We start from the raw sequence: 27,779 nt of genomic DNA on the forward strand, positions 1-27,779 counted from the left end.
AATCCTGCGAATCCATGAGCATGGGAGATCTTTCCATCTTCTGAGGTCTTCTTCAATTTCTTTCCTCAGTGTCTTGAAGTTCTTATTGTACAGATCTTTTACTTGCTTGGTTAAAGTCGCACCGAGTTACTTTATATTATTTGGGTCTATTATGAAGGGTGTCGTTTCCCTAATTTCTTTCTCGGCTTGTTTCTCTTTTGTATAGAGGAAGGCAACTGATTTATTTGAGTTAATTTTATACCCAGCCACTTTGCTGAAGTTGTTTATCAGCTTTAGTAGTTCTCTGGTGGAACTTTTTGGATCACTTAAATATACTATCCTATCATCTGCAAATAGTGATATTTTGACTTCTTCTTTTCCAAGCTGTATCCCCTTGACCTCCTTTTGTTATCTGATTGCCCTGGCTAGAACTTCAAGAACTATATTGAATAAGTAGGGAGAGAGTGGGCAGCCTTGTCTAGTCCCTGATTTTAGTGGGATTGCTTCAAGTTTCTCTCCATTTAGTTTAATGTTAGCAACTGGTTTGCTGTATATGGCTTTTACTATGTTTAGGTATGGGCCTTGAATTCCTATTCTTTCCAGGACTTTTATCATGAAGGGGTGTTGAATTTTGTCAAATGCTTTCTCAGCATCTAATGAAATGATCATGTGGTTCTGTTCTTTCAGTTTGTTTATATAATGGATCACGTTGATGGTTTTCCGTATATTAAACCATCCCTGCATGCCTGGGATGAAGCCTACTTGATCATGGTGGATGATTGTTTTGATGTGCTCTTGAATTCGGTTTGCCAGAATTTTATTGAGTATTTTTGCTTCGATATTCATAAGGAAAATTGGTCTGAAGTTCTCTTTCTTTGTTGTGTCTTTGTGTGGTTTAGGTATAAGAGTAATTGTGGCTTCATAGAAGGAATTCGGTAGTGCTCCATCTGTTTCAATTTTGTGGAATAGTTTGGATAATATTGGTATGAGGTCTTCTATGAAGGTTTAATAGAATTCTGCACTAAACCCGTCTGGACCTGGGCTCTTTTTGGTTGGGAGACCTTTAATGACTGCTTCTATTTCCTTAGGAGTTATGGGGTTGTTTAACTGGTTTATTTGTTCCTGATTTAACTTCGATACCTGGTATCTGTCTAGGAAATTGTCCATTTCCTGAAGATTTTCAAGTTTTGTTGAATATAGGTTTTTATAGTAAGATCTGATGATTTTTTGAATTTCCCCTGAATCTGTAGTTATGTCTCCCTTTTCATTTCTGATTTTGTTAATTTGGACGCACTCTCTGTGTCCTCTTGTTAGTCTGGCTAAGGGTTTATCTATACTGTTGATTTTCTTAAAAAAACAACTTTTGGTTCTGTTGACTCTTTCTATGGTCCTTTTTGTTTCTACTTGGTTGATTTCAGCTCTGAGTTTTATTATTTCCTGCCTTCTACTCCTCCTGTGTGTATTTGCTTCTTTTTGTTCTAGAGCTTTTAGGTGTGCTGTCAAGCTGCTGACATATGCTCTTTCCTGTTTCTTTCTGCAGGCACTCAGCGCTATGAGTTTTCCTCTTAGCACAGCTTTCATTGTGTCCCATAAGTTTGGGTATGTTGTACCTTCATTTTCATTAAATTCTAAAAAGTTTTTAATTTCTTTCTTTATTTCTTCCTTGACCAGGTTATCATTGAGTAGAGCATTGTTCAATTTCCACGTATATGTGGGCATTCTTCCCTTATTGTTATTGAAGACCAGTTTTAGGCCGTGGTGGTCCGATAGCATGCATGGGATTATTTCTATCTTTCTGTACCTGTTGAGGCCCGTTTTTTGACCAATTATATGGTCAATTTTGGAGAAAGTACCATGAGGAGCTGAGAAGAAGGTATACCCTTTTGTTTTAGGATTGAATGTTCTATAAATATCTGTTAAGTCCATTTGGCTCATGACTTCTCTTAGTCTGTCGACATCACTGTTTAATTTCTGTTTCCATGATCTGTCCATTGATGAGAGTGGGGTGTTGAAATCTCCCACTATTATTGTGTGAGGTGCAATGTGTGTTTTGAGCTTTAGTAAGGTTTCTTTTACGTATGTAGGTGCCCTTGTATTTGGGGCATAGATATTTAGGATTGAGAGTTCATCTTGGTGGATTTTTCCTTTGATGAATATGAAGTGTCCTTCCTTATCTTTTTTGATGACTTTTAGTTGGAAATTGATTTTATTTGATATTAGAATGGCTACTCCAGCTTGCTTCTTCTGACCATTTGCTTGGAAAGTTGTTTTCCAGCCTTTCACTCTGAGGTAGTGTCTGTCTTTGTCTCTGAGGTGTGTTTCCTGTAGGCAGAAGAATGCAGGGTCCTCGTTGCGTATCCAGTTTGTTAATCTATGTCTTTTTATTGGGGAGTTGAGGCCATTGATATTGAGAGATATTAAGGAATAGTGATTATTGCTTCCCGTTATATTCATATTTGGATGTGAGGTTATGTTTGTGTGCTTTCATTCTCTTTGTTTTGTTGCCAAGACGATTAGTTTCTTGCTTCTTCTAGGGTATAGCTTGCCTCCTTATGTTGGGCTTTACCATTTATTATCCTTTGCGGTGCTGGATTTGTAGAAAGATATTGTGTAAATTTGGTTTTGTCATGGAATATCTTGGTTTCTCCATCAATGTTAATTGAGAGTTTTGCTGGATACAGTAACCTGGGCTGGCATTTGTGTTCTCTTAGGGTCTGTACGACATCAGTCCAGGATCTTCTGGCCTTCATAGTTTCTGGCGAGAAGTCTGGTGTGATTCTGATAGGTCTGCCTTTATATGTTACTTGACATTTTTCCCTTACTGCTTTTAATATTCTTTCTTTATTTTGTGCGTTTGGTGTTTTGACTATTATGTGACGGGAGGTGTTTCTTTTCTGGTCTAATCTATTTGGAGTTCTGTAGGCTTCTTGTATGCCTATGGGTATCTCTTTTTTTAGGTTAGGGAAGTTTTCTTCTATGATTTTGTTGAAGATATTTACTGGTCCTTTGAGCTGGGAGTCTTCACTCTCTTCTATACATATTATCCTTAGGTTTGATCTTCTCATTGAGTCCTGGATTTCCTGTATGTTTTGGACCAGTAGCTTTTTCCACTTTACATTATCTTTGACAGTTGAGTCAATGATTTCTATGGAATCTTCTGCTCCTGAGATTCTCTCTTCCATCTCTTGTATTCTGTTGGTGAAGCTTGTATCTACAGCTCCTTGTCTCTTCTTTTGGTTTTCTATATCCAGGGTCGTTTCCATGTGTTCTTTCTTGATTGCTTCTATTTCCATTTTTAATTCCTTCAACTGTTTGATTTTGTTTTCCTGGAATTCTTTCAGGGATTTTTGTGTCTCCTCTCTATGGGCTTCTACTTGTTTATTTATGTTTTCCTGGAATTCTTTCAGGGATTTTTGTGTCTCCTCTCTATGGGCTTCTACTTGTCTATTTATGTTTTCCTGGAATTCTTTCAGGGATTTTTGTGTCTCCTCTCTATGGGCTTCTACTTGTTTATTTATGTTTTCCTGGAATTCTTTCAGGCATTTTTGCGATTCCTCTCTGTAGGCTTCTACTTGTTCTCTAAGGGAGTTCTTCACGTCTTTCTTGAAGTCCTCCAGCATCATGATCAAAAATGATTTTGAAACTAGATCTTGCTTTTCTGGTGTGTTTGGATATTCCATGTTTGTTTTGATGGGAGAATTGGGCTCCGATGGTGCCATGTAGTCTTGGTTTCTGTTGCTTGGGTTCCTGCGCTTGCCTCTTGCCATCAGATTATCTCTAGTGTTACTTTGTTCTGCTATTTCTGACAGTGGCTAGACTGTCCTATAAGCCTGTGTGTCAGGAGTGCTGTAGACCTGTTTTCCTCTCTTTCAGTCAGTTATGGGGACAGAGTGTTCTGCTTTCGGGCGTGTAGTTTTTCCTCTCTACAGGTCTTCAGTTTTTCCTGTGGGCCTGTGTCTTGAGTTCACCAGGCAGCTTTCTTGCAGCAGAAAAGTTGGTCTTACCTGTGGTCCCGAGGCTCAATTTCGCTAGTGGGGTGCTGCCCACGGGCTCTCTGTAGTGGCAGCAACCAGGAAGACCTGTGCCGCCGTTTCCGGGAGCTTCAGTACACCAGGGTTCCAGATGGTCTTTGGCTTTTTCCTCTGGCGTACGAGATGTGTGTGCAGAGAGCAGTCTCTTCTGGTTTCCCAGGCTTGTCTGCCTCTCTGAAGGTTTAGCTCTCCCCCCCATGGGATTTGGGTGCAGAGAACTGTTTATCCGGTCTGTTTCCTTCAGGTTCAGGTGGTGTCTCAGGCAGGGGTCCTGCCGCTCCTGGGCCCTCCCCCACGGGAGCCCAGAGGCCTTATACAGTTTCCTCTTGGGCCAGGGATGTGGGCAGGGGTGGGCAGTGTTGGTGGTCTCTTCCGCTCTGCAGCCTCAGGAGTGCCCACCTGACCAGGCGGTGAGGTCTCTCTCTCTCACGGGGTCTGGGAGCAGAGAGCTGCTGCGGGCCGGGATCCGCGGGTGTGGGACTTCTGGTAAACACAGAACGTGCCCGGTCCTAGAGGAATTCTGCTTCCGTGTGTCCCAAGCTCATCAGGCAGCTTTCTTGCAGCAGAAAAGTTGGTCTTACCTGTGGTCCCGGGGCTCAAGTTCACTCGTGGGGTGCTGCCCACGGGCTCTCTGCAGCGGCAGCAACCAGGAAGACCTGTGCCGCCGTTTCCGGGAGCTTCAGTGCACAAAACACTTGTTTTTAATTGGATATTTTTTATTTACATTTCAAATGTCATTCCTTTTCCGGGTTTCCTGTCCATAAGCCCCCTATTCCTCCCCCTTCCCCTTTTTCTATAAGGGTGTTGCCCTCCCCATTCACTCCCCCCGCCACCAGACATTCCCCTACATTGGGTGTCCAACCTTGGCAGGACCAAGAGCTTCTCCTTCCTTTGGTATCCAACAAGGCCATCCTCTGCTACATATATAATTGGAGCCATGGGTCAGTCCATACATAGTCTTTGGAGGGTGGTTTAGTCCCAGGGAGCTCTGGTTGGTTGGTATTGTTGTTCTTATGGGGTTTTAATAAGCACAAATGCAACTGTCTCAATTGGCTCACAGAATCACGTCTATGGCTCATTGACCTTGGAAGTCTGGTCTCCAGCACTGGGGTAAGCTCCTTTTAGCTCCATGTCTAAGTTCCAAGCACAAGTTCACTTTCTTTCTCTTGCCTATGAAAATCTATGTGTAAAAATTGATTTGGAGCAATGGAACCACCAAACAAACCTTGGAATTAGGACACTAAAACTGTACATCTGAGACTTAAATATGTATTAAGCTGGCATTGCAATCTAACCTTCATAGTTAAAAGATGGATGGGAAGAGGCACATAATCCTACATGCATCTGGAAAGACTGAAGACAGGTAAATAAAGATAGAAGGCAAGTTTGATCACATGTGATGGAAAACAGAGGATGGGGAACAGAAAAGGGAAGAAGCCATGCTGTGAACTTCCCAGCCATTGAGTTCTGTATCAGACTTACACACACGAGTGTCTTCTTGACCGGACAGGACCCTTGCATTCATGAACTCATTGAACGAGACCTGTACAGCATCAAGTCTGTTAACATTCTAGCATGGATGGAGGAGTGGCTCACCGTCAGCTATTGGCAGGTGATGGCTGCTTGTGGACAGAAAATGAATTTTTTTTAGGAGCCCGGCAGAGATGATGAAGAGAGGCAAGGTTTTCTCCATAAGTGTTTCAGTTGGCAGTGGTGAATGAGATGAGACGCCCCCCACCCCAAGCCCTCAAATGATTCCACAGACATACAGGTACAGGGCAGCCTCAACTGTGTGGGATAAAAACAAACCAATCGATTAATTAAAAATCCCAAGGCAGATGTGAGGATGACAGGGAGAGATGAGGGAGAGGCAATGAGTGATGACTGGAAGGTGGGTTGGAGGTCGGTAGAGAAGATCAAGATGCATTATCCTCACACATTTCAAAGAACAAATAAATAATATTATAAACAGACTTAACAGAAAAACAAGGTTATGTGAAAACCAAGAGATGGTGACAGGTACTTTTTGTGAAGTGTAGTCAGGCCCCGTGAGAACCACTGATGAGGGCATGAGGGTTTTCCAGTCTGAGAAACCACTTATCCAGAAAAAACTCAGTAAGAAATGAAACTAAAGTAAGTGGTTAGTCACCGATGGTTCCTGTGTTGGTGGAGAATCAAAATGGCCTATCTTTAAGAACCTATGTGTGTTTTCTCAGCCATTTCTAAGGTGAGCTTAAGGGAGAGCCAATAAACTCCAAATCAATCTGGAAATCGGTCTTAAGATTCCTCAGAAAATTGGACATAGTATTACCCGAGGACTCAACTATACCTCTCCTGCGCATATACCCAAATGATGCTCCAACATATAACAAGGACACATGCTCCACTATGTTCATAGCAGCCTTATTATAATAGCCAGAAGCTGGAAAGAACCCAGATGCCCTTCAACAGAGGAATGGATACAGAAAGTATGGTACATCTACACAATGGAATATTACTCAGCTATCAAAAAACAATGTCTTCATGAAATTCATAGGCAAATGGATGGAACTAGAAAATATCATCCTTGGTAAGCTAACCCAATCACAGAAAATCACACATGGTACGCACTCTCTGATAAGTGCATATTAGCCCAAAAGCTTGAATTACCCAAGATACAATCCACAGACCACATGAAACTCAAGAAGAAGGATGACCAAAGTGCGGATGATTTACTCCTTCTTAAAAGGGGGAACAAAAATATTCATAGGAGGAGATATAAAGACAAAGTGCTAACCAGACACTGAAGTAATGGCCATCCAGAGCCTGCCCCACCTGGGGATCTAGCCCATATACATACAGCCACCAAATCCAGACAATATTGCTGATGCCAAGAAATTCATGCTGACAGGAGCCTGATGTGGATGTCTCCTGAGAGGCTCTGCCAGAGCATGACAAATACAGACATGAATGCTAGCAGTAAACCATTGAACTGAGAACGGGGTCCACACTGGAGGAGTTAGAGAAAGGTTTGAAGTAGCTGAAGGGGTTTGCAACCCCATAAGAAAAACACCAATCAACCAGAACTCCCAGGGACTAAACCAGTACCTAAAGACTGCACATGGACAGACCCATGGTTGCAGGTGCATATGGAGCAGAGGATGGCCTTGTTGGACACCAATGGGAGGAGAAGCCCTTGGTCCTTCCAAGGCTGGACACCCCCTTCCCCGAAGTGTAAGGGAATGTGGGAAGGGAGTGGTTGGGACGGGAACACCCTTATAGAAGGGGGAAATGGAATAGGGGGAAACTGGGAATAGGGATAATATTTTAAATGTAAATAGAAAAATATCCAATAAAAAATCTAAAACTTGGCAGAGTAGTAAAAAGATACCCAATACCTTCAGCTGAGGATTCTAGATATAGTGGAAAAAGCCAGACTTTAGACAAAGAATTTAAAAAAAAAAAAACAATCACGGTGTTTTAGTTTGGGTTTGGCTTTTGGGGAGTGGGTGTTTTGTTTTGTTTGTTTGCTTTGTTTTGTTTACCATAGCAGGTCTGGCTTCCATGTTGGGAGCAAGTTATTTTCTGTCTCATCAGGAAACTGACAATGCGGCTCTATGCTTCAGATTGCAGACACAGACAGTAGAGTTCTTCGACACAAAGGTCATGGCTGAAATATGGGTGAGGTAGACATCGTCCTTGGCTCAGGCAACACCTTTTCCAACACATACATGCTCATCTTGTCCTGTATCCAAGGAACCTTTCAGAACTGTGTCCCAGGGACCCTAGTGGGGTGGGGTTTCACACAAGGTAGTTTCTAACAAGCCGTGGACACGGACATGAACAGCGAGAGACAGCTGCCAGCCAGGGAAGGCAGGCAAATGCAGGGACAGAGTTGTCTGGTTCTGGGACAGCTGTTGTGAAGCTGTTCACACTTCCCCTTCCTTTTCCCCACCATGATATCACTGCTTACAAGGACTCTCATGTTCCCAGTGAGCTTTCAGCTGGCTGCTGCGTTACATCTCTGCCTAGTGCCAGCAACCTCACAGTGACTGTGTGAGCTTCCCTGTAAGGATTCAATAATCACTGCATTGACTTGGGGTAGACTGCGTAATCTGGAAATAGGAAGGAGCCAAACATGAGGTTCTTAGTAAGGAAACTAGACAAACTTGGAAAGAAAGACATGAGAGGGTGTCTGAAGAAGAAGAAGAAGAAGAAGAAGAAGAAGAAGAAGAAGAAGAAGAAGAAGAAGAAGAAGAAGAAGAAGAAGAAGAAGAGGAGGAGGAGGAGGAGGAGGAGGAGGAGGAGGAGGAGGAGGAGGAGGAGGAGGAGGAGGACGAGGACGAGGACGAGGAGGAGGAGGAGGACGAGGACGAGGAGGAGGAGGACGAGGAGGACGAGGAGGACGAGGAGGGCGAGGAGGACGAGGAGGACGAGGAGGACGAGGAGGAGGAGGATGAGGAGGAGGAGGAGGATGAGGAGGAGGAGGACGACGAGGAGGAGGAGGACGACGAGGAGGAGGAGGACGAGGAGGAAGAAGATTACAGTATTTTTGTCTATGCAAGGGTGATACATGTTGATCAATTGTTCTGGTATTGGAGAGGTGGTAGGTGGTACATCATAACTAGTCTGTCATTCTGCTACACCCTCTTACTCTCTTGTTCAGAAAGCATTCTGTACAGCACCATGTTCACTTCCATCCAATCTAGAGATATCAGTTTTAATTATTGACAGCAGATCTTGCTCACCCACTGATTTTGTCCCAGCCTCTTGACCTTTGGGCACACACAGTTCTTTTCTGTGGCTCTTCTGTGCATTTTTAAACTTCACTTGGCCTAGACTCCATCCAGCGGATCTTTCTGACAAATCTTGAACAGCCATGGGGCTGCACCTTGCCTTGACATGATGTCATTTAGAATACACGGACTCTGGAGACTTGTCCTTCAGGAATGAAATGTCAGGCAAAGGTGCATCCCACTGCATGTTGTATTTCAGCAAAATGCCATTGTTGCAACCTAAATATTTCTAAATTTGCAAGCTAAATCTGAAAGTCAAGTATTTTGTGACCTTTTCTGGGAAACATGAAGAAATGTTTGTTCACTCTAGGCTCCCTTTTCCACAGCGAGCCTTGGTAGGCTGAAAAAGATAAGGACTTAGCTGTCAAAGAGAATGAATTTCTAATAGTCTGTTATAAAAGAAAGCAAATATTTTTGCTTGCATTCAGAGTATAGAGTAATACAACATGTAAATAACATGTTGTTATTTTCTGGGATAAAAGTTCTTACCATAAATGCTATAGGAGAATCTCAGTGGTAGGGTATGTGCCTGGAATGGGTAAGGTCTTGGATTACACACACACACACACACACACACACACACACACACACACCTCTCACCCAAATCAACTTTGTCATGCTCTTAGCCACCTCTACTGTTCCATCATCACAACAAACTAAGGAGACAATAATTCATCTCTCTCTGCACAGAAATGGCTCTAGCTCAGAGTTTTCCTACCAAGTGTGACAGAGAAGTTTCATCTGCCATTCATGATCTGGGCTTCTTTCATGATACAGTCTTCTGTTTCCCTTAGGAAAGATTTGGAGTCATATGAAGAAGATAAGGGTCTGCGCTTAGCTCTGCCACTGCTGAGTGACTTGTTCTGATCAAGTGTTAATCTCATTAATCTCGCTGAACTTTAGATGACACAGTGGTCAAAAGGCCAAGAGAATAGCAGATTCCTAGGCAGTTAAAATCTGCAAGGTGCTCCATCAACCTTCACAGTGTGTTCTTCCTCTCCATATTACAAGTCTTAGGGAAGTCTGTGATACTGCATATCACAGATATAGTTAAAGGTCAAGAAAAAAGTAACACAGGTCTGAGGGACCTATATTCAAAGGGAGTCCTGGCTAACCTGTGTCCCAACTGCCCTTTTGGCTGTACCTTTGTCCCCGCTGGGTTCCTGCAACTTTTCCTCCTCCTCCTGGGACCCTTTCAGTTGTCTTCTTATCTATGACTCATTTCATTTCTCTTCTCTTTCTTGACATAAACTTCATGGCATCCAATTCATCCCTTCTCCTAGAATTACAGACACCAAAAGCATAGATATTTATTCTGGGTAACAATTCTAAGAATCTTTTTGTTGTCTGAAGTTAATGTTTTCTGCTACACATTTTTTTCCTTTAGACATCTGAAAGTTATATGCAGATTTAGTTCTTGCAAAAAGCAAAATAGGGCCTTTCCTTTTAAAAATATTTACACTTTCCACATAAGCCGGACTACCTTCAAACTCACTATCCAGCCAAGAATAATATCGATGTCCTGTTCCCCAATCCACTTCTCAAATGATGGGATTTTGGCTGTCCATGTGACCCCATAAGCTTGCCTCAAGTACACATATCACCATCATTGATAATTTAATTGTTTTCTCGCTCTGGAAACTGTACATATCTTACTGGCTCTTCTTCTTTTATACATAAATTTGCTTCAGTTGAATAAGTTATCCAACCATGTACTGGACTCTGTCACAGGTTTTATAACAGTTAAATGTTAAAAATGCTATAAACTATTCAAAAAGAAATATGTAACAACTAATTGTAGCAAAATTTAATGTAATGAATGCTTTGGAATGAAAGATTAATCTTAATTTACGACAAATAGTGGGATACACATGCAAAGAGCTACCTGATAGCAAACTCAGAAACTGGTCACACATTTTAAAAATATTGCTTTTAATTTTAATTTAAAAACACAAGATGAAAATGAATTATAATTTGAAAGTTCTCCCACCTGTAACAAACTGAGAAATAGGACACTGTTACTGCCGTTGTGAAAGATAATTAGATTTATATATGTCTAAGGGATCAAGAAATGTTGTATAGATATTTAATAAACAATTAGCCAAATATTCATTATAGAATAAAACTCCCTTCTTCCTTTTTTCTTTTCTTTTCTTTCTCCCTTCCTTCCTTTTTCCCTTCCTTCCTTCCTGTCTTTTTATTGTTGTTGTGGATGGACACGTCATAAGAAGCACTGATTTCAAGTGTTTTTTGTCAATTTTTACTAAGTAAAGGTCAATGTTATATGGAAAACTTTCAAGGGGGGGGTCTCTCCAGTAGACAATAGGAGGATACTTAGCAATCTGGTAAACCTAGTACGCATTTTTTTAAACTGAAACAGGTCAGGAACTGTCCTCTGATCTTAAATTCTTAGAATTCTGCATTAAGTAAGTGGTTTTAACATACTTGATTCCACATTATTGTGAAGATTTAGAACATGTTTTCTAGACCTGCTTCCAGCTACTCCAGTCACATCTTCTTTCCTTGGTGGGCTCCCCTAAAATGATGTCAGTCTTCAATGAGTGGTTTTGAATTTTAAAGTCACCATCATCCTTATAGATACTCATATGCCTTTAACTAGATCAAATTCATCAATTTGTTTGAGAGTTAGTAATTTTAATTTATGTATTAGAATGCTTTGCCTAATAGTAAGCATGTATAACACATGGATGCCTACTACCATTGGAGATTAGAAGACAGTGTCAGATCCCTTGGAACTAGAGTTATAGACAGATATGCACTGACCTATAGGTGCTGGGAACTGAATCTGGGTCCTTTAAAGAACTGTAATTGCTCTTAACTGCTAAGCTACCTCTCCAGCTGCTCACTGCCAGCTTTTCAAAATTTGTGTCCATAATAAAGAAATAAAAATAGCCTGAATGACATTATTCAGGTAGCACAATGCAACTCAGGCAAATGGCACTGTGACATTACCATTGTGCCTAAAAACAAAAGAACAAAACAAACCAGCAGCCAACAAGCAATGAAACCAAAAAGATCATAATAAATTTAAAGCAGCCCAAATTGATGCTAAACTTCTTTCTGATCAACATCTGCCCCCTCTCCCTGAGGTCCTAATTGACAAATGAAATTAGGACCCCACCATACTTTACCTTGTGGATTGAATGAATTTATGAGCCTAAATATACAGCATGAGTATTTAAACGAATGGGTGGTCCTCAAAGCACATGTACCATACCATTGTGGATAACAACATCCTTCTCACATATGGACCCAATTCCCCTAATCCTGTGCAGTACAGCCCCTCTGAAAGACTCCTCCTACAACCAAGTGCAATTATGGAAAAGCTGCATACTAATTTAAGAGATTGGTTTGGCACTTTGTAGCTTCTTCCTCTTTAAATAATGGAGCCATTTAAGGAAGTGACGAAGCCTCACATACAATTCAGGAATCCCCCATGCTCCGGTCTTACTCTTCTGAAATCTATCTCACTTTTCTTCATTTGCCAGAGCTTCCCCTTGTGAGCATGGGCTTCAGGATCTCCTGGAACAAGATGGCATCATGTTGAGTGACAAGAAGTTGAACTTGGAAAGAAAGAAAACAAGATTTGATGACACAACTACACCTTTGGGGCTAAGACTTGCTTGGATCAGAGAGGCCTAAATGTACTGAGCGCATGCCAGTAAAGTTTTCAGTCAGCAAATTCTTGCAAATTGCATTGTGAAATGATGATATGTTTCCCATTACATACACTCTTCTCAGGCATCAGTATTTGTCATTTATGATTTTGTCAGCACATATCTTATTAGATGTATGCCATGAAATAGATGCAGAGAATAAACTAAATAAGGTATGTTCTGATGAAGACCGATTTCAGCATCAATGATGCCAAGAAATGTAAATAAGCATTTAAGATATATGTGAAATATTATTGTTTGGAAACAAAGGTGCAAATGCTTTTACTAATATAGAAATGCTTGTGTGGTGATAAAAGCTGTCAAGAGAATTATATTTCCTGCTTCTGAGATGCTCTTAAGTATTTCGAGAAAATGCATGTCAAGAGTTAATTGCCAAACAAAGGAAAATATAATTGGTGAAGATGTGTATGTGTGTGTGTGTGTGTGTGTGTGTGTATGTGTGTGTGTGTGTGTGTGTGTGTGTGTGTGTGTGTGAGAGAGAGAGAGAGAGAGAGAGAGAGTGCATGTATGTACACCTATTGCACCTTCTTAGGAAAGAAGGGTTTCTTCTATTCCCAAGCTACTAAATGCTGAGCAGATGATCACAGGAGAATATTGGGATGCACAGGCCTTGGAGATTGAGGAAAAGCACAGACTTACATGTCTGGACTCTTCTGGAGAAAGCATAAAGGAATGTTGCCGAGTCAGAAATTACACATCATCACAAACATTTCATTAGCCACCTCCAGCTCTGTTGACTTCTGCATGGACCTTGGGTTTGGCCAACCTAAGGATGTTAGTGTTTGGCAGGTTGATGTGGCTGATGGTCCTGATTTCCCTTTATAGTAAAGGCAGGTCCACCAGTCCTGGCACGTGCAAGGACCCATAATAATTCAGACTTGTGTTGTCTACATGTAAACAGAATAATCCAAATCCTTAACAAATGTTCTTAAACATTTTTCTCTTTAATGTTGGTTCTTATAGAAGGCAACAGTTATTCATAGAGTCAGTCAAGTAGTAAGGAATGGAAACCCAACAAAAATTAAATTGTTTGAGTTACATTAGCAGAAGTTCTACATGAATATTTACGACAGCCTCCTAAACAGATAAAACACAGTAAATTCTAAATATTGGTTTAAAAAGTTACATTGCCACAAGTCTCTTGTTAAACACTATGCCGCATAGCATACTGTCTTAATACAAACACAGTGGATTATGCTGCCTATGGGCTAATCTCTGAGAAGAGAGGCAGGGAGAGAGAATTTCAGAGGAGACACTACATGTGTACTTATCTGAAAAATAAACAAACAATTCATCACACTTGCTATATTGTAAGCTCCAGACTTTTATCTAAAAAAAAAAAAAACAAATTCAAAGAAAGAAACAAAACCTTATAACCAATAACAACAAAAAATAACATCATTTTAGAGTGTGCCAATCCTAGGACATGTGGTATTCTGAAAAAAAGCTAAGAGTCTACTGATCCTCACACAGCCTAGATAGCCTCACAAGTGAAAATACAAACATATGGACATCTGTCATAGCTCAAGGGCGTTAAACAGATGTGGTGTGGTTCTTTCAAGTATTTGTTTCATAGTAGCAAACACCCATATTTTTTGTTTCTGCACAAGAAATACTATCCCTGAAAGGAAATAATCACAAAAGAGAATTTCTGTTTCTATTGCTCTCATAACTAATAATTATAAACAATTGCCACTGGAGGGATGAAAACTTGTCTAGTCTCATGGCAGGGTAAAAGCAGAGCAGATGGCATTCAAGCAGACTGTCTAGTAAGGGAAACAAATCTGACACACAAGATGATGAAGATCAGGGGTACACATGCAATTAAGATACACAATTTGAGGCACAAAGACATTTGCTTCTATGTTTTTAAAACCGAATACAATTTTAGAGGTCAAAAACACTGGGATACACAACATTGCAAAGGACAGATTCTCTGACTTGTGCTTTTAGTGGTTGTAACTATCCTTTATAGTTCTGAGTCACTGCTAAATTATACTTTTCTAGATGGTCCAACTTCTGTCCAAGAAGCTCCACCTGCATTAAGAACAAACTTTTTTTTTATCTTTATTAACTTGGTTATTTCTTATTTACATTTCGATTGTTATTCCCTTTCCTGGTTTCCAGGCCAACATCCCCCTAGCCCCTCCACCTCCCCTTCTATATGGGTGTTCTCATCCCCAACCTTCCCTCATTACCACCCTCCCCCCAAAAATCACGTTCACTTCAACGGGGGTCCCGTTCTCACTTCAGTGGTTTACTGCTGGCATTCGCCTATGTATTTGCTGTATTCTGGCTGTGTCTCTCAGGAGAGATCTACATCCGGCTCCTGTCAGCCTGCACTTCTTTTTGCTTGATCCATCTTATCTAGTTTGAAGACACATGCTCCACTATGTCATAGCAGCCTTATTTATAATAGCCAGAAGCTGGAAAGAGTCCAGATGCCCTTCAACAGAGGAATGGATACAGAAAATGTGATACATCTACACAATGGAATACTACTTAGGTATTAAAAACAATGACTTTACAAAATTCATAGTCAAATGGATGGAACTGGAAAATATCATCTTGAGTGAGGTAACCCAATCACAGAAAGACATACATGGTATGCACTCATTGATAAGCGGATATTAGCCCAAATGCTCGAATTACCCTAGATGCACAGAAACTTAAGAAGGATGACCAAAATGTGAATGCTTCACTCCTTCTTTAAAAGGGGAAATAGGGAGGCAAAGTTTAGAACAGAGGCAGAAGGAACACCCGTTCAGAGCCTGCCCCACATGTGGGCCATACATATACAGCCACCAAACAAGAACAAACTTTAATTAACTTTTTTTAAATGAACGTTACCTGAAAAAAAATCAGTTAAAAAAATAAGTTCAAAGAAGAAGTGTATTCAAGTAAAGCTGCTGTACTGAGCCAAGTCTGCTCTGCACATACAATGGCCACTAATAAGTTAGTTAACAGAAACCAAGCATTTCGGCAAGAGGTGGACACAGGTGAGGGTCTGATGACCCTTTGCATCCTCTCTTTTGAGGGGCTGTCAATAGTCCACCATGATTGTGATGCACTCTCAAAAGAAAGCATAGCTGATCTCATGAATTTGGCCCCATGTGCAGTGGGATATACTTATTGTTCAACACAAATACTCAGGTGAGAATGTAAATAATCCCCATATGAGGAGAGAGCTTTATTCCACCACTCTTTACAAACAAAATCCTATACATTGGCTTTCTGCACCTAACATAACTAAAAAAATAAAATTTAAATATAACTCATCCCAATCAGTAATATAATACAAAGGTGAATGAAGAACTGGTTCACTAAAGGCAATTTCAGAAAATGAGTGTCACGTGCCCAAGTTGTTTACCACAATGTCAGTCATATGCACATTTATCACATTCAGACTCATCAGTTTAAAAATCCCAGGCCACACACAAGTGAAACATACTGGACCATGCCCATTAGTAACAGCAACAAGAAAACATAAATATTCCCTCCTCTTCCACCCAGGGTGTGCTTAGGAAGATTTGTAATGCATCTTATTATTGTGTTCACAGAAAATATTCAAAAGGAAATTTAAAACAGAGCACAGCAAGTTGATTCATTTCTGTTCTCTTTCCACATTACTTCTGATGCTGGTGCAGCATGGAAATAGTGGTCCCACTTTATTTTAGTCAATGAAACTAGTATCTCTTTTAAAGGAATGAAATGTAAAAATTTTTTCAATGCACTAATAAGAATAGTAATGCATTGCTTTGGTTTCTCTGCATTCGAAAATGCTTGCATACATAAATACACATTCAAGTTGGGGTACAAGAATGATTTGCCCGGAGAGTGTTATCTTTGCATTTGTCTATTTTGAAAACCTCTGGAAAAACAGATCATCTCAGCCAAAAATGCTTTCAAAGAGAAATCAGAGTTCAGTGTGTTGTCTTTTAGATATTTCTAAATACATAGAAATCCTCATGTGATATTTATCTCCCAAGGCTATAGTAATATGTTTTGATACCATATTTTAAATACAAGGAGATGGCTAGTAGGACACTTAGTTTTCCATCTCAGGTCTTGTTTGTTTTCTTTTCTTTCTTTCCTTCTTTCCTCTCTTTCTTTCTTTCTTTCTTTCTTTCTTTCTTTCTTTCTTTCTTTCTTTTCTTTCCTTTCTTTCCTTTCTTTCCTTTCTTTCCTTCCTTTCTTTCTCTCTCTCTCTTTCTTTCTTTCTTTCTTTCTTTCTTTCTTTCTTTCTTTCTTTCTTTCTTTCTTTCTTTCTTTCTTTCTTCCTTTGCCTCTAGATAAATTACCCTTTTTTCTGGGCCTTAGATTCCTAGTCTACAGAATGGAGAAACGCTGATAATTCTCTACTGTAGCTTTGCCAGGGCCTCTCAGGCTCTGAAAGGTAGATATTTGTAGTTTCTGTACTCAGTACTCCTCTCATGCTTGTCCTCTCTCAGGGTTTCTCTAGCAGGTGAGAGCAAAGCTTAGACTGATTTCTACCATCCGTCAAACACTCCATTCTTTGGCGCTCAGGGATGGCAGTTAGCTCTAAGAAACATCATAGGATAGTCCTTGAATGCTTTCACTCAGATCAAGTGTTTGTAATCTATTCTGAAAAATGAGGTTCCTTGTAGCTGAGACAGATGGTGAGCTCTAAAGAAGTGGTGCTGGACTGCTACCCTGCTGGCTTTCCCGACTCTCATAGAACATCCAGGCAAGCCTTCAGGTTAACAAAAGAGTATTTACCCATTGATCAATATGCCTGAAGTGCTCCTCATTCTATCAGTGTGAAATGATTACTGAATGCCTTTGTTAAGTAGTGAACTGCTGAGTGAAAAAAATCACACAGAGATATCTGAAGAACTGCTTTAAATCGGGAGTCTGCATTACTGATCCTATTTTTAACCCATAAATTAATCACCTCTGGAATAGATACATTTTCTTAGAATACTTGAATTGTTTACTAAATATCTTTGGATTAAGTTAAAACTAGTGTGTCAATATTATGCCTATGATAAAATATTTTAAATAAAATTAAAGCTAATTCAATGCTTTATTATATACTATCAGAAAATTTGAATGAAACATTTAATAAATATCTACTGAGAGCCAAAATTGTGTGAAGTGATCTTCATGGTTTGAAAAATATGGTAATGAGGGGAAATTACCATAAATTACTAATTTGTTTGCATATCATATTGGAAGTTACTGTCCTAGCAATGTGATGTAATAAATTATTAGAATGAAAGAATAATTAATATTTTGTCATGATGAGACTGATGCTGCCGATTGCCTCAGATTTCTCTGTGTTGTTGAATTAAACATTCTGACCAAAAGCAACTTCAGGAGGAAGGGAATATCTATGTCTTCCATAATTCTGTCATTGTCCATGTATTTATTAATGTCCATTTGGTAAATTGGGATTTTCAGTATAATTTGAAATTTGTTGTTTTGTTTTCATTTTTTGCTTTTGCTTTTGCTTTTGCTTTTGCTGTAAAGGGGTTGATTTCCTTGGCTCAACCTGTAATTATATTATTACCCTTCATGAAATCTAGGCCCTCATAGACGTAAACTATATCATTATACTGTTTACCATTATGAATAATGATTGTGTGTGTGTGTGCATGTGTGCGTGTGCGTGTGAGTTAAATGTATATTGAAATACTTTCCTATCAAATCCAGTGAGAACAGAATGGTTTTGTATATATGAATGGAAATATGTATTTTAAATCAATAAAACATAAAAGTGTAACTCACCAAAAGGTCTGAAAAAGGATATTTAATATCATATTTAATATCTATTGCTCCGAAGAAATACCAGAAGCAAAGCAATTCTTTCAAAACAAGGGTTAGCCAATGATCATCATGGCAGGAAGCAGACAGGTGTAATACTGAGAGGTTTACATCTGATCCCTAGGTTGCAGGCAGAGAGAGAGAGAGAGACAGAGAGAGAGAGAGACAGAGAGAGAGACAGAGAGAGACAGAGAGACAGAGAGACAGAGAGACAGAGAGACAGAGAGAGGGACAGACTGGGTCTGGAGTGGGTCATTAAAACATCAAAGCTCACTTACCATAACACACTTCCTCCTTCAAGGCCCACACCTCCTAATTGTTCTGATCCTTCTCAAACAGTTCTACTCTCTGGGTACTAAGCATTCAAGTATTTGAACATATGGATCCTTTCTTATCGGAACTACCACTGTCACCAATCACCACAGAACTTCAAGCTGAAGCCACAAGGAGATATTCCTTGACATGTGTTGGTCAGAATATGAAAGAGAGGATTTTTTTTGTGGAATGAAGGTAGGACTGGAAGTTAGTATATTCACTATGGAAAGTAGTCTTGAAGTTACATAAATAATAGAACCGCCAAATAATACAGTGATCCCACTTCTGGATACTTGATCAGAGGAAATGAGCTCAGGACATCAAAGGGACACCTGCATCCTTACAGTCATGGCATCATCATTTACAACTGTCCAGATAGAGCATTAACTAGAGTGTCCACCAAAAAGTGAACAAGGAAAGATCACGTGATACATATGTATGGATGCTGCCCATCCTTAAACAAGATGGAAATTATGTCTGTTGTTTGTGTAAAGGTAGATGAACCTGGGAGACATTATGCTAAGTGAAGAAAGTCCAGCATGGAAACATGGTTTATCTTACACGTGTGGCCTAAAAAATGTCAAGCTTTCATAAGCAGAGAGTGGAAGTTTAGTTGCAGGTAATGTTTGTACTGGGGCCAACGTGGAGGTGTTAGGCAAAGTCTACATTTTAATCAGTCAGGAGAACTACGTTTTTGGTGATTTATTTTATACTGTGCTGAGTGTAATTAATACTAATGCTTCCACAGGTGAGGAGTGCTGAATGTGGGTGATGAATGTGCTTGTCGCACACATAAAATGATGAGAATATGGAATGGTCTGTTATTAGTCAGCTTAATCATTTGAAGTTTAAACATTTATCAAAGTATCATGGTGTGAACAGTAAGTGACCATATTTCATTTGGCAATCCTACCTTAATAAAAATGAAAAACATCAACAAAACTTTTATTTCCTTACCACCTTTCACAGTAGAATGTAAGGTCAAGGAAAACAAAGTATTTGTGTGTGTTATTTATCAATGCCTGTTCCTGCAGCTAGAACATTAGATTCTAGATATCTAGCAAATATTTGCCAAATTAATAATGGGGAAATTATTAGTTTCTATCTTCTGTCTTTTTCTCTTTTATATCCGTTCCATTCTGTCTTTGGCCTATAATGATTGTCAGGGATATAACCATCTAATGTGAATTTTAGAATCAACCACTGTGAACATGGGGCTTTAAAACTATACTAATCTTGAAAGAAGTCATTAACAAACACAAATACTACTCAGCTCACACTCCAATCCACTGCCTATGTCAGAGTTTCCCACCATGCAACTCTCTCAAGTCTCTCACCCATGCAACCTACACCCATGCAGTCCTTGGCATCTCAGAAAGGCAGTGTCTCCTTCATAAGAGGTTTGATTACTTGCTCAATGGGAATCAGGTTTGCAGAGAAAATCATTTATATCCCTAAGGAGTAGTAATCTAGCATGTTTGCACAATACATATAAACGAACTGTGTGATTTGATTTTAGGTCAGTGGGGAAGGTAAACAGAGTACAATGGTCTGAAACTGGAACAAATCTGAGTTTGCAGGTGATGGTTGGCATAAGGGGACAAAGATGGATCTGCCCACTTTTTCTTCACAGTTTTATGATGTAAGAAAAACAAATTGCTATAGTCCACACTTTTCTCTATATTCAGACAAAATTTCCAAATCAATGTACTAATAAGTGGAATACCACAGAGGGACCAACCACTGTGTGCTGTTCACTGTCTTAGCAAAGTCCCTAGAATAGTGAGCTACCTGTATGTACCTGTGAGACCTCAGCTGCTATCCTCAGCTGCTATCCTCAGCTGCTATCCTCAGGTGGGCTGATCTTCACCTGACTCCTCCACTTCCCCCCTCAGCACCATTTCACATCCTCCCCACCCTACCACTCTGAACCTCCCTGTTGGTTTAATTCAGCACCATAAACAGAGCAAACAATAGTCTGTTCACAGCACTGCAGCATTTGAAAGATGGCTGATTCTCTAGTGAGCTATGGCCCTCTTTTATTCATGATTTTATTAAATCAGGATTCTGTCCTCTCTCCCCTGGGAAATTTTAATTAGTGAATTCAGGCCCTTTGGAAGCAGACTGAAACAGGCTAAGAAATAATGACCTATTATCTACTAGAAAATAACAGCTTGAGAACTAGGGTCAATTTTGTTCTTTATCTTCCCAGGAAATCCATCTGGACATCTCTAATGTGCTAAAAATCATTTTTCCTTGAGGGTGAAGAGAGCTATTAAGCTCACATACTCATTCTGAAAAGTTAAAAGTACTTACTAGAATTAGAAGGGGGCAGTTTCCACAGCCAGGCATCTGGACTTAGCTGGTCTTATGTCCGTAGAGGGAGAGGACATCAAATAAAGCATTTTCCATTAACAATCATTGAAGATGCTTAGAATCAAAGGAAAATGTAGGCAAAGCAGGCCCATTGTTTTAAAATCTTTAGTAATAAACCTAATTTCCTCCTTAGGTATGTCATAATTATTAATAGTGCTAATGACATCAACCATCTTAAAACAGCCTTAATTCCCCAGGGTTTATATTATGTAATGGCATTCCTCAATACGGAATTCCGCATCATCCAAAGTCGTTTAAATTTGTGAAGAAATGAGGACTCCACCTTCCGTTTTTATGAAGTTTCCTTTCACATTTGAGCCAAGTATATGCATGCAGAGCCATGCATTCTAGGTACATAGTTCAAAGCAGCGTTTACTCAATTCAATCCCTTGACCGTGTTACAAACATATTATGAGAAAATGTTCCTCAATGTTTTTGTATCAAGCACAACTTTGAAAGATTCTAAGAAAATATACACTAAATTGGAAATGCAATAAATTAATCCATCCGCAAAGCAGATCTTACTCCAGGAGCCAGTATGTAGGACTGTGCCCTGGAACACAGATTCTAGTCACCTTAAATTCCATCTTCGAAATTGCTAACATTTTTGTGAAGTTTTTGTACACACAGAACAGACGAGAGTCATGAATAGAGATAGTTTTCAAATACTTCTGATAGAAACATTAGGTAGTTGGGTTATCTCTAGGTGAGAAAATCTCTTCTGTAGATCTCAGATGCTATGCAACATGATCTTTTTCGGGTCGGTAGAAGCTAGTAGTGTTTTATATTAATGCATACAAAATTGAATTATTCCACAGGATAGTCTCAAGGCTATTATGTCAGTGATGCATAGTCAACAAATGGGTAAAGGGTTAAAGATAACTCAAGATAAAAATATGACTCTAGATCTGCAACATTCCAACTCTCTACAATGACAGAAATCCAGTCAATCAATCATGTAGAAACTCTAACAGAACTGTGGCCTCTTTTATTATAGCTACTTCAGCACTCACTTGTTTGAACATTTGGTAGAAAGCTGATGGTGTTGACTGAGAAAAGTGTGCAACTTTTAGGAGGATTCTTCCCAGGAGCGGATGACTGGGGTTGGCAGGGAGGTTTCCTAGCCACACTCCACTTCCCGTCTCATTTTTATCTAGCCACTGTCACACCCGCTGGCATATGGAAAGCATCCTCTAGACCCTAAGCCAGAGAAAAATCTGTTCCCTTTAAATTTCTTCTTGCCAGATATTAGGTCACAGCAAAGCAAAATATTGTGAATCCAACCAGCCCTCATGTGTTTATCTCTGTTCTGGCCTAAATATCAGTATGCTTCTCACGTCTCCAACAAGTATTCCCATACACACCCCCTAGTTACTTATTACCCCCAATAATTTCAGTAGCACAGTTTAAACTACCATTTTGTAACCTTATTTCACCCGGGAAAGCCTTCTTCCCAGAGCACTCGCCAACCTGCCGTAGACGTGCTGTTTATAGCCTTCCTAATTAGTACTTAAGGATAATATCGCCTATTACTCTCATTTGATGAGAATTTATTGGCATCCTTTTGGCAGTGACTATTAAGACTCATTTTCAAATAGCAGATGTGATGGAAGGAAATTGAGACACACTGAGGCACGTGGGGAAGGGACGTGAGGGTGCAGCCTCACCCGGGCTGAGGACACTGTCGAATTGGAGTTAAGGAACATCTGGTCCATCTCGCTGTAGTGAAGGGTAGAACCCCGCCCCCAGGACAGCTGCACCACAACAAACAGACTGGCTGGGTACAGCCACAATCTGCAGCAGCGGGTTTCCCATGCTCCTTCCTTTCCTTTGGAGATTATCCAAGTTTACTCAGTCCTTCCTCTCTTCACCCTTACACTACTGATCAGCATGAACAACAGAGGACTGACCAGCACCCTAGTGATGGCATCAGAGCCACGGGAAATTCCTGATAACCTGCCCTCGATCCATTGTGCATACTAGTTTTGTCTAGCTAGGTTAGAGAAATATGGTCAAGGCCACTCACACATCTGCTCTGGCTGGTACACTTTTTGTCTCTTGCTGCAGATGGCCCAGGAAGTATGGCTGGCCTGGGAGATCAACAGTGGCAGAGCATTCTCTTAAGAAACAAAAAACTATAACTGAGGTGTATTCAAGGTAACTGTCACATTTTACCTTGCACAGTGTCATTTCTAAGAGGAAAAGATTCTCTGTTATGACCAGTAAATGTCACAGGACTTCATGTAGAGAACTGTGCAAATCCACACATGTCAAAACTACACCAAAACTATTAATATCTAAAAACCTGAAGTATTTACCGTGTGCGTATTGTTTCTCCTTTTGTTGAAATATAATCTTCCTCTGGAGTCGAATCTGTCCTAGAGCACACATTTGACTCAGACTAAGTAGCACAGCACTCTTCAAACTTGTGATCTTTTTTGTCTCCATTTGCTAAATTTGATTAACTTTAAAACAAAAAACAAAAACAACAAAAATATATCATTATCCTATCTGAGCAAAAAACTACTCACTAAACTTTTATTGGTACAAGATCCCTGCTAATCAGAAACCCAGAAATACCTCCGTATTTAGGAGACCTTATTGCTCTTGTAGAGCACCTAATTTCAGGCTGCAGCCCCGACAAGGCAGCTTACACACAACTGTAACTCCAGTTCCAAGGGATCTCGTGCCCTCTTCTGGCCACTGGAGGCACTACAGTCACAGGGTGTGTAGACATACACAGGAAAACCGAGATACAAAACAAAAATCTTTTCTCTTTTAAAAAGTTTTCTGTAAAAAGAAAAGAAAAATCGATTGCGGTTTATAGAATGTTTGTAACTACCAATTAGTGTTCTCTAGAAGCCACGTGAAAGTCAATTTCGGGTCAAGAACTTTCCACATTCGCATCATCACTAAATATTCACAGGAGCTGGTTTACTTTCTTTTTCCTTTTGTTGCTGTTGTTGAGAGATCCTGTTGTTGTTGTTGTTGTTGTTGTTGTTGTTGTTGTTGTTGTTGTTGTTGATATGATGATGTTGACGATGAGGAGGAGGAGGACGACGACGACGATGATGGATTCTCCCCAACCCTAGCACACCACACACACACACACACACACACACACACACACACACACACACACACACACACACAATCATTACTTCACCTCTTCCATGCCCTGCTGCCCCAATCCACCCGAGTCTTTACCTCTCGTGCCCTTTGGTCCACCCCATCCTCCCTTATCACTGATCACTCTCTCCAGCTCCTTTGTAGTTTAGGCTTTATGTCCATGTATGTCCATTTTCCATATGCACATGTATTACAAACTCAAATCCATATGGGAGAGAGAATATAGCTTTTTGTCTTTCTGACCTTTGGTCACCTCACTTAATATACTTTCCAAATCCAACCTTTTTTCTCCTGCAAAACATGATTTTTTTTTTGCTTCCCCTTTTAGTGAAATAAGTTTCATTATGTACATGCACCCCCTTTTCTTCATCCATTTACCTGTTAGTAGGCGTTTAGGTCGCTTTCCTCACTACCCTGAAAAAAGCCGCAAGAAACATGGATATGGCTTTGTTTAGAAAATGTAAGAGTCAGAATTATGTTTTAAGTTTCGGTTCCTCTGCCTACGAGATCCGTAAGACAAACATGCCTTTAATCTGTAAGACCATTCCTTGCACAAGAGCAGACACTAAGTATTGGAGGCTACGGTTTATGTACGGTAACAAGCCGCATGTCTCACTCCTCTAAACAAGTTTGTTTGACCCAGCGGCACCTCCTCTGCTTGTTCAGATGCAGTTGGAAAGTTTGTAGGCAGGAAGTATGTCCGGATGTATGCTGGGGCGGAGTTAGACATAGGCAGAGGTATGCAGGCCGTAAATACATCAGGATTGGACCAAGTGGCCTTGTCTTTGTAACCTTCTGCAAAATGAGACTCACGCCATTTTCTGGGAACCACAGAATAAAGCTGCCGAGAGTACTTCATTCTGACCAGTGCTTAATTAAAGCTTGCTGCAAATTTGTCTCCAACTTGTCCTAGTGGTCTTCTTCTGGAACAGTGGGATTAACAACACATGCAGAGGGATGGTATAGCTCGGCCACAGGAAGTTTCTGCAGTTTCTGATGAACCTCCGAACTGATTTCTAAGATGGCTCTGCTTGTTCCTGTTCCCCACAGCAGTGAAAACGGTTCTCACAGGCACTTCCTGTCAGATCTCCTTTTGGTAACATAAAGACGGGGGTGAGGTGTGTCTCAACGTAGCTTTAAATTGCATTTCCCCAAAGACAAAGGACGTTGCACACCTTTTAATATGCACATTGCTCACATGCATTGCTTCTCTTGAGAGGAATCTGTTCATTTCCTTAGTTTATCTGTTGTTTGGCAGGGTGTGTGTGTGTGTGTGTGTGTGTGTGTGTGTGTGTGTGTGTGTGTTTCTGTTTTGCAGTTTTTGTGTATTCTGATCATTACCCCTCTCTCAGGAATAGATGATGAAGATTTTCTTATACTCAGTGAGCTGCCCTTTTCTTTGGCTGTGCCAAAACGTTTTACAAAGTTTATCTTTCTTAACATTTTTAATGAAGGATTTGAACCTTTATACAAAGTTTTCACACATGTAGGCACCATTCGGAACACTTTATACACATTGTATTTAGGCTCTTTTAGAGTCTTCTGAGAAAGGTACAGTGCCATGTCATTTACAGAAGGGGAATTGGCCAGTTTTCCCAGTGACTTCTGCCCAGTAGGTGGCAGAATGACACAGTCTCTCCAAGAAGGCTCTCTTTGTAGTCTTGTATCTCTTTGAGAACTTTTAATGAGCACTGGTCTCCTGGTCTGCCGTCTCTGGTCATCTACCTTTCTTTTGGTACTAGAAGCAGTCAGAGCAGACACAATGACACAGTCATCTGCAGTCATTTTTAGGAAAACTAAAAGATCAATAGTCTATGAAAATGCATTCCACACATAGTAAAACCAAAAGATATTGGGGAATTATTTCTCTTATAGACTACAGAAAATTTGCACATCTTCCTAAAGACTAGTATTAAGTTCTTCTCTATCTCTTTTGCCAAAAATTTTGATAAAAATTGAGCAGTATATTACCTAAATAAAGCTGTCAGTTCAAGTAGGTAATCACTAAAAATTTATATTAAGTAGATTATTTTTAGCTGTGAGATTTTCACTTTAAAAGTTAAAACACAGAGCCAGGGAGAAAAAAAGCCAAACCAATTTATTTCGTCGAACCTTGTTTTCCTGAATTAGTGTTCAGCCAGATTCTTAGAAGCATGCGATCTTCCTTTGAAACAGAGTCTTTGCAGACATAAGTGGCTAAGATTAAGCCATAATAGAACTCAGTGACTAAAGATTCAATGAGGACTCTGTAAGGAAAGGCACACCAGAAGTATGGTCACAACCCCACAAAGCCAGGGTACAGGGCTCCATTTTGCAGTCACCTGTTTTTGAGATGTCTATATTTCAGTACTGTGAGGGAATCAATATGTATAGTTTGAAGTCACCATGTTGTTAAGTAGCTATGGAAATGCTAGAAAACATATATAGACACTTATCTTAGCTTTCAATACTAATAGATTTATACGTGGAAATTTTCTAAAATATCAGTTGTTTAAACATTAGCAAAACACATAGTTTTGAAATGTCACTGTTTCTTTTTCATACATATGTGGTCTTAATTTATCTAAAAATGAACTTCTTCAAAGCACCATTTAAATATATTGTTTATGACCTCTAAGTAAACAATTCCTTAAATAAATCATTTATGCACAATGATATACAACTTTATCTGCTCTACCAGCATTAGTGAATGATTACTGTGTTCCTTCATGACAGATCATACCTTACAATGAATTCATAGAGCCCGTGACGAAGGGCAGGGCAGACCTGCACACTCGCTGTCCCAAACAATGACCTTGATCTTTCCTCTGTTCAGTCAAGAGCATAAACAGCTTGGGAACAATTTCCACCGCCGCATTTAATTCATTCATCGATCAAATATGGAATTATTGGATGATGAGCTCATCACTTGTTTTCTTAAAAAAAAAACAGAAAACAGGAATTACTAAGTCAGGTTTGATTACATGAGGCCATTTCATAGGCACACAAAGACACACACATGTCCCTTCTCTTTTGTTCTAAGACTTTTACTTTGAAATTAAAGGCTAAAAAATATACTTGCCATTATATTTTGCTTTTGATATAACTTGGCAACCATAGTAAACTACAAAATATAAAATAAGGACAGTAAGCTCCCTGCCACATTAACTAGCACTTCCGGTTCCTCAGCTTTCATGACCCACCCCCCTTTTGTAAAGAAACTTGATTTTTCCTTTCTTTTCTTTTCTTTTCTTTTCTTTTCTCTTCTTTCTTTCTTTTTTTTTATTGAGAAATACTAGTTGAGAGACTAAATGTATTTCCAAGTAACAGGAAGGAATGTGTCATTTTCCAGTTGGCATAAAAGTAATATTTGCTATTTGAGTAGTTTTTTAAATGTTGCACATGGGATGGCATGTGCTTTAGTTCCTGGAAATGTTTGCCTGTTGTAGAGATCAGCTACAGAACTAATGATATTCTGGCACTCTGTCTCTGATGTGAAATCACAGGGAAAGATCATGAAGAAGAGTATGAGATAATGACTCCGAATGCTTCCTTTTTTTAGCTATGAAAATATAAATTTTTTATTTGTGAGATCATTACAATAAAACTTTTAAATAGATAGGATATTTCATTAATTTTTCAGATATAAAGTAATGACATAACTGTAATTTCTCGGCAATGAAAAGAACATGGTGCTACAGTAAAACTCG

At 39.7% G+C, this 27,779-nt stretch overlaps 1 protein-coding gene across 3 annotated transcripts in view; it reads left to right on the top strand.

The window, feature by feature from the left end:
• LOC108350036 (uncharacterized) overlaps positions 1–12,636 on the top strand; it is a 100,183-nt gene extending 87,547 nt beyond the window's left edge. For 2 of the 3 annotated variants that reach the window (XM_087641635.1, XM_087641632.1), the window contains one exon: positions 12,295–12,636. In XM_087641635.1, the coding sequence (XP_087497761.1) occupies positions 12,295–12,309 (15 nt within the window). In that variant the 3' untranslated portion in view covers positions 12,310–12,636. The remainder of the gene's footprint in view (positions 1–12,294) is intronic. The other variant, XM_087641634.1, reaches the window with a different exon arrangement.
• The last annotated feature ends 15,143 nt before the right edge of the window (positions 12,637–27,779 follow it).

The sequence above is a fragment of the Rattus norvegicus genome, chromosome 2 (genome assembly GCF_021556685.1).
Source record: "Rattus norvegicus strain SHRSP/BbbUtx chromosome 2, alternate assembly SHRSP_T2T, whole genome shotgun sequence".
In the NCBI taxonomy this organism is placed as follows: Eukaryota; Metazoa; Chordata; class Mammalia; order Rodentia; family Muridae; genus Rattus; species Rattus norvegicus.